Source organism: Elephantulus edwardii, unplaced genomic scaffold (genome assembly GCF_000299155.1).
Source record: "Elephantulus edwardii isolate Elephantulus edwardi_28Jun2011 unplaced genomic scaffold, EleEdw1.0 scaffold00116, whole genome shotgun sequence".
In the NCBI taxonomy this organism is placed as follows: Eukaryota; Metazoa; Chordata; class Mammalia; order Macroscelidea; family Macroscelididae; genus Elephantulus; species Elephantulus edwardii.
In genome coordinates, this window is record NW_006399866.1 from 1250758 (window position 1) to 1257522 (window position 6765).

The 6765-nt window shown below is 54.8% G+C and overlaps 1 protein-coding gene across 1 annotated transcript in view; it reads right to left on the reverse strand.

Moving 5' to 3' along the window:
- The window catches only part of PRDM12 (PR domain containing 12), a 14942-nt gene extending 8759 nt beyond the window's left edge, over positions 1–6183 (reverse strand). Inside the window, exons 1-3 of the mRNA XM_006892599.1 lie at positions 5961–6183; positions 4212–4402; positions 2501–2656 (exon numbers count right to left, since the gene is read on the reverse strand). Of these exons, the coding sequence (XP_006892661.1) occupies positions 2501–2656; positions 4212–4402; positions 5961–6183 (570 nt within the window). The remainder of the gene's footprint in view (positions 1–2500; positions 2657–4211; positions 4403–5960) is intronic.
- Positions 6184–6765: the final 582 nt, after the last annotated feature.

Below are 6765 nucleotides of genomic sequence, written 5' to 3' on the forward strand. Positions count from 1 at the left end.
GGAAATCCAAAGTCTGTAAATTTTCATTAAAATTAATAATAACTAAAAAAAGAAAAAATATAGGGCACAGTGGTGGCCTAATCATAAGAAGTTGTGCCCTCAACCCTCAGGCATGTGATTTGAAACCACTAGCTGTTCCTCAGGAGAAAGATCTCCTCCATGTGATTAACTGCTTCTAAAAACCAACTGGAGAGTCCTTTCTGACATGATGGTACACAACAACAATGTACATAATGTGTGTGTGTGTGTGTGTGTGTGTGTGTGTATTTCCTAATCTTCTTTTAGCGATTTTAATTCCTGATCAAATGTAGAAGACTTTGCTGCTAATCTTATGAAGTCAGGGCCCTCCTTGGAGATATTCTGATGCTGAGTTTCTGTATACAAATCTCTAGATGATTCCGGACTCTTCTGCTTCCTGTAAGCAAGACCAACACAGTTAAGCTGAGACTCGGATCCCATCAGCTGCTTCAGTGAGGAGTCTTTGTGCCAAAAGGGGTAGACATTCTGGATCTGCTTCCTCCGTGTGTGTGTGTGTGTGTGTGTATGTGTGCGTGCTTCATTTCGTCTGTATTCATACAGCAAGGCAGTGTGCAAATGAGGATGTGCGTGTGGGAGAGGGAGAAGAGAATGAGGGACCTGTGGAGCAAGATTCCTTATACCCACAGTCATGGTTTCTGGTGTTAGGAACCCCAAGATCCCCCAGAATAGTCGCACAATCAGATTGCCAAAGGGACTATCCTGGGCCTGGGCCAGTTTCAATCCTACTTTCACACTGTCTCACAAGTCATTTCATTTCATGTAAACTTCCCCCATTTCCTTACCCTCCACTTCCTGGTTCCCACTGGTGCCCCAGTACCACTCTGCACCTGACCCACTCCTTGGTGATGTCAGGGCCCAGGCAAAGCCCTTTACCCATCATTCCCTGGGCCTAGGGGCCAGCCCTCATCCCAGTTCTAGAAGCTGTGAGGCCCTAGTGCTCCTGCAGGCATTAGAAAGCCTAGGGCGCTGAGTTCCATGGAGAAAAAGAAGAGTGGACCGAGGGAAGTGACTCTCGGGCTTTGGGAAGGCTCTTCCAGTCCATCCTGAATACCTAGCCAAGTTCCAGACTTCACAATGAGGGAGACTGTATTCCCTACCCTTGGAGGGCAGAGGCCTAAAGTCTAGAAAAGTGCACAGCGTGGCCTGTTTCAGCTTTGCCATTAGTCCCTCCCCACGCACCTTGAGCCTTTGCCCAAGCATTTCCTGGCTTCTTCCTCCTGCCTTGGGAACTCTGGTGGCCTAGTGCTAAGAAGCTGCATTGCCAGCCCAAAAACACACAGTTTGAATCCACCCTATAGGAGAAAGAAGGGTAATCTCCCATCTTACAGCCTCTGAAAACCCACTGGAAGATCAGCTATGAGTGGTTCTGACTGCATGACACATAACAACAACCCACCTCTCTTCTGCCTATCAGCCCCTCCCCAGCCCTACGTGCCTCACCTCCACTGGAGCCTCCCACATCCACTGTGGTAAATGATAGCTGGCTTTCTGACTTCCATCCTTTCTCTGAGAAGGCTCATATAGCACGGAGGTGAGTTCTGACGCTCTTCCAAACACTCATGGGAGAGAGCCTCAGTCACACTGCCACTTAGTGAGACCCCATTTCATTGCAGATGATTGCAGGATTCCCCTTCAAAGAGCCACACGAGGGCTGCATGTGATAACGTGTGTGGATGTGTGTGTGTATGCACGTGATGCCTTCAGGTGCCATGGAGTCGACCATGACGTCAAACAACCCACTGAACAACAGATCGGAACCTTGCCCCCATCGTGCATCACCTCACCATCTCGAATATGCTCGGGTCCAATTGTTTCAGCCATTGTGTCAACTCATCTTGTTGAGAGTCTTTCTCTGTCTCTGCTAATCAAAAGGCTGGTAGTTCAAATCCACCAGTTGGTCCTAATGAGAAAGATGGGCAGCCTTGAAAACCCAGTGAAGGATCCTATGAGTTAGAATTGACTCACTAGCAGTGGGTTTTTCATTTCTACACATTGCGTCTAGGGCAAGCCTAATAGAGGGAGCAATCAGGTCCCGACAGCTGGGACTAGAGTCATTATCCATATGTCATAAATATCCCACGCATGCAGCAAGAACAGGGGCAATGCACAGCACAAATGTTTCCGACACAGCACTCTTTTTCACCCAGATGTGTTTTGTTTCCTGTTCTGCCTTCGTCCACACACAGCCAGGGACTTCACTGTGGCGTTCTCATGACATTCTCTACGACTTAAAATAAAGCCAAGATGCCAGCTTTCTGATCTGCAACAGGGAGTTTTTGCAGAGGCTGCAGTCCCAGGAACCCTGATGTCCGGGCTCAACCATACAGCCTGAGTAAAACCGACTGGGCCAGTGTCAAGACCCTTGAACCTTGTTTCTCTGCCCACCACAGTCCCTGGATACTGTTGTTCTCAACTCTCTCTTTCACACACACAGTCTGTACACGACAGCACATGTGCTTACCTCAATGGCCTTGTAGAAGATGCTGGTGCCAATTTGGACAACCTCCAGGTTCTGCTCTTGCTCATTGCGTGCACACTTGATGTAGGTCATCCAGCTTCGGTGGTCCTCCTGGCTGGCATCTATGAAGTATCGCACTGTGCCATCCTCATTGAACACCTGAATGCGGGTGGAATGGAGATTAGGTGAGGCAGAGTTGTGCCCATCTTTGCGTCTCTCATCTGAGCCCTCCTATGCCAGGCACTCCTTACACACTCTCTTGAAACAGCCCCAGGAAGTAGATACAGTTAGTATCATTTGTTTTCCAGGTGAGAAAAAAAGGGACTCTGAGAGGAGATGACTTGTCTGAATCTATCTACCTAGAAGTGGTCAACAGTGAGTTGATCCGAAAGTCCCATGAACTGACCATGACATGATCCTGTTCATCCTTTTCACCCCCAGCAAAGAACTTCTATGGGGCCGCTGACTAGAACAAGTGGCCTCTAGCTAGCTCTCTTGAGGAACACAATGGTGCTCCCCAAAGATGGAGAGGACTGGCCAGAGGGGGCATGAGAATCTGGAGAGGGAAGCTGATGTCCTGTGGCACGTTAGCCTGGGCTGGGCAGGTTTCCCATGGCTAAACCTCAGTCCTTTTGTAAAAAAGAAAAGCCAAGGACACTCAGAGGGCAAAGTAGGCCCAACCACCTAACCCACCTTGGAGAAGACGACCACTGGTCCCAACCTCTCAGGGAAGAGAAGATGAGGCTGAGAGAGGCTGGGTGGTCCTCTTTCCCACTCCCCTGACCAGTGGTTGGTTTGTTACACTGGCTGCCTTTGGGGTCTACCAAGTCTGCGATGGATGAGCGGCATGGTGGAGGGTAGGAGACCAGGGGGTATAAAGAGATGAGGAGGTACACCAAGGAGATGCACCATCCTGGTCTCAGAGGGTTCCCGAAGAAGACAGACACCAGAGCTGGATTTGCTCTGAATCCACCACTGAGGGCAGATCCCTAGTAGGCCTATGATGGAGACTTCTCTGAGCCTATGAAATGCGGACCCTAACATACCTGCTTGGAAATCTATTGAAACCTAGTGTAAGGGTCATAAAAAGGGGATTGCCTCAGAATGCTAGCTCAATGTCAATTCAGCACAGACCATGTTGAATGTCATTATGTCAGGAGTTGTGCAGCTCACCTAAAGACTGCATCTCCTTGGGGGTTCAAACCCATCAAGGGGCTCTGGAATAAAGAGTGGTAATCTCCCATGTGAGTTATGGCCTCTGAAACTCAAAGAGTCGGTTCCAAGGATCCAACTCTAGGACTATGAATTTGATTCTGCCTGGGTTTGGGAAGTGCCAGCCTGCTCATTCTTCATCTGCATTCTCAGCTGGCTTTGCCAGGCTTCCCTTGCTGCAGCCAGTGGAGGGCTGGCAGGGCCTCCTCCCATACCCACCTTTTCAGCATCTGCACCAACTACACTCCTCTCTGCCCCAGTGCCTTCATCTGTAAAATTGGGCCAGCAATAATCTTGCCTGTGGAAGGGAGCCAGATTTTCCCAATGTGACTGTAGGTACAGACTTGAGGGATGAATGAGGACCTTATCCCAGTGTGGGAGGTTTGCGAGGAGAGTTCCCAGTGTCTTCTGGCAGGTATCATCTGTGGCCCCCTGTACCCTAAGCCTTAGCAGGAGGGGGGTCCCACGAGCGCCCCTCTTCCCCCCCCCAGTCAGGGCGTACCTCCCACATGAGGTTGTTGTTCTTGCAGATGTCCACGTGCTCTGGGGCGATGACTCGGCCGGTGAAGGGGCCCATCTCGGTGCCCGCCTTGATCCATGTCTTTGAGAAGATGCCAAGGCCCTCGCCAGGAATGGAGCTCTGCGCGATGATCACCTCCGCCGGCAGCACCAGGCTGGACAGTTTCTGAACCTCTGTGCCACGGAGGGAAGGGAAGCGGTCAGACAGAGCCAGGAGGAGCAGAGAGGAGCAGCGTTCTCTGCGCAGACCCTTCCCCAACCTCCCCTTCCAGGCCAACCCCAAACGGACTTCCGTTCTGGGAAGTTGCTCAGCTCGGTGTGGAGGGTTGGCAGGTGTGGAAGCTTTAGAAGTCGAGATTTTTTTTTTTCTTTTTTCTTTAACCTGGTCCCTTCAAATCTAGAGATGCTTTGGAGATTGTTTATAGATTGTTTTCTTTTTCTATGAACACACACACACACACACACACACACACACACACACACACACGTGTTTAAGAGCGCTCTGGGCACAGCGCGCTGGTGGAGCATCTGGGACGAGATCTGGATTCTGGTTCCAAGAGGTCCCGCGCCCAAGGAGGGATGGAAACAGCACTGTGGACAGAGCCAGGGCGGGGGAGCCACGGAAAGAAGACAGAGAAACTCCGCCTCGGGCGCAAGGGTTTTGCGCGCTGGGTGACACTGGAGAGCGCGGGTCCCTCTCTGCGTTCAGGCTCCAGAGGGGTCCAGAGCGCAGCTCTGGGGCGCGCAGACGAGCGAGGCAGCAGCCACACCGGGACCCCGCCTGGCCTCGGCAGTCGGGTGGGAGCAGGGAGGCGCGCGGGGCGGCCTCCGTGTCTTACAAGGTTCCCCTCTAAGCTACCTGGGAAAATAGCTGGCGAGGCGGCCGGCTGAATGGGGGGGTTAAACGGTGTCCATTGCGGCTCGGCCGGCAATTTGTCACGCTGTTAAAGCGATCGCATTCATTCGGCTCCATTCGAAAGAAATTGCTAATTCTAAATTCATTAGCCCTGGAAGAATGCTGTAGCAGTAAATTGTAGCTCAATGCGGAGGGGACTTGTTTAAAAGGGGCCGAGGAATCCCCCTTACAAAAAGGCGGGATTAGATGGTTGACATAGCGTGAATGGAAGTGGAATTAGTCTTCACGGCAAATTAAGAGAGGAACAGAAATCGTAAAGGGGAAGGACGACGCGCAGGGATGCCAGCGCCGGGGAAAGATATTGTTTGCGGGTTGATGAATGAGGAATAAGAACTTGAGACATCTTAAAGAAAAGAAACTTTGCTCGCTCGCTTTTTCCCTCTCTCACTCTCCGCGCGGCTTTCTCTCCGCGGTCGCCCGCCCCCCGCCCCCTCCGCGGCCCCCGTTGCCTTTTAAAGTTCTGGGTTTAAGTGGGAACTTTCGCGGGTCAAGCCCAAGTTAACTAAATGAATTTAAAACCCTTCTTTTTGAGTCAACTGCTATTACACGCCTAGTAAGGCTTTAAATGCCGGGACCCCGCCGGCCCCCATGGGGGAGGGGTGGCCGCAAGACCGACGCAGAGGAGGCTGGAGGCCCCGACGCCGGAGCTCGCTCCTCCAGCCGCGCGGGGTGTGCGCCGCGGCCACCCGCTTCTGGCCACGGGGATCTCGGGGCGCGCAGAGCGCACGGAGCGCTCCCCCGGCCCGAGGGCTCCGCCGCATCGTGCGCAGCGGCCGGGGCCGAGGGGACAGGGCGGGCCCCGCCGGCGTGACTCACCGCCCGAGAAGGACTGCGCCAGGACCTCGGCGGTGAAGGCCGTCTTGGGGCTGGTGTGGTGGCTCTTGTCCTCGAACAGCTGCTCGCCCAGCACGTTGCGCCAGCGGCCGTACAGGAAGCTGTGCAGGATGTCGGAGGTGATGACCTCGGCCAGCGCCAGCCCCGGTGCCTTCAGGCCCGTCTTGAGCACCAGGGCCTCGGCCGGGAGCACGGAGCCCATCATGGGCGGCCCGGGGGCTCGCCGGCGCCTGGGACGGACGGCCGGGCGGGAGCGCCGACGCGGGGATGCAGCGGGACTGAGGGGAGCGGGAGGCAACTGAGCAGGAGAAGGAGAGGAGCAGGGGGGAGGACGGCACGGGAGGGAGCGGGGGGCTTGGGGGCGGCAGCGATGAGAGGGGACGCGGGGGAGAGAGGCAGAGAGACGGAGCAGCGGCGGCGAAGGCAGAGGCGGTGCGCGGGGCTGGAGCGGGGAGGGCGGAGGCGGAGGCGGTGCGGGGTGCGGGGCGGGTGGGTGCGAGGCGGTGGCTGCCGAAGAGCGGCTGCGAGGGGCTCTAGCACGCGCGCTCGCCTCGCGCACACCCAGCCCAGACGGTCTTCCCTTTGGCAAAATCTCGGCGCCTTTATAGGAGCCGCAGTGACCCTCCTAATTGGTTATTAATGACCCCCTGACGTCGGAGGACAGACTTGTTGTACCCGGCCCAGCCCGCGGAGCCGGCGCCGCCAGAGCGCGGGGGGCGGGGGCGCGGGCCGCCCGGCACCTCTCCTCCCCTGCGGCCCCTCCCGCCCTTCCTCCCACTCCTCCTCC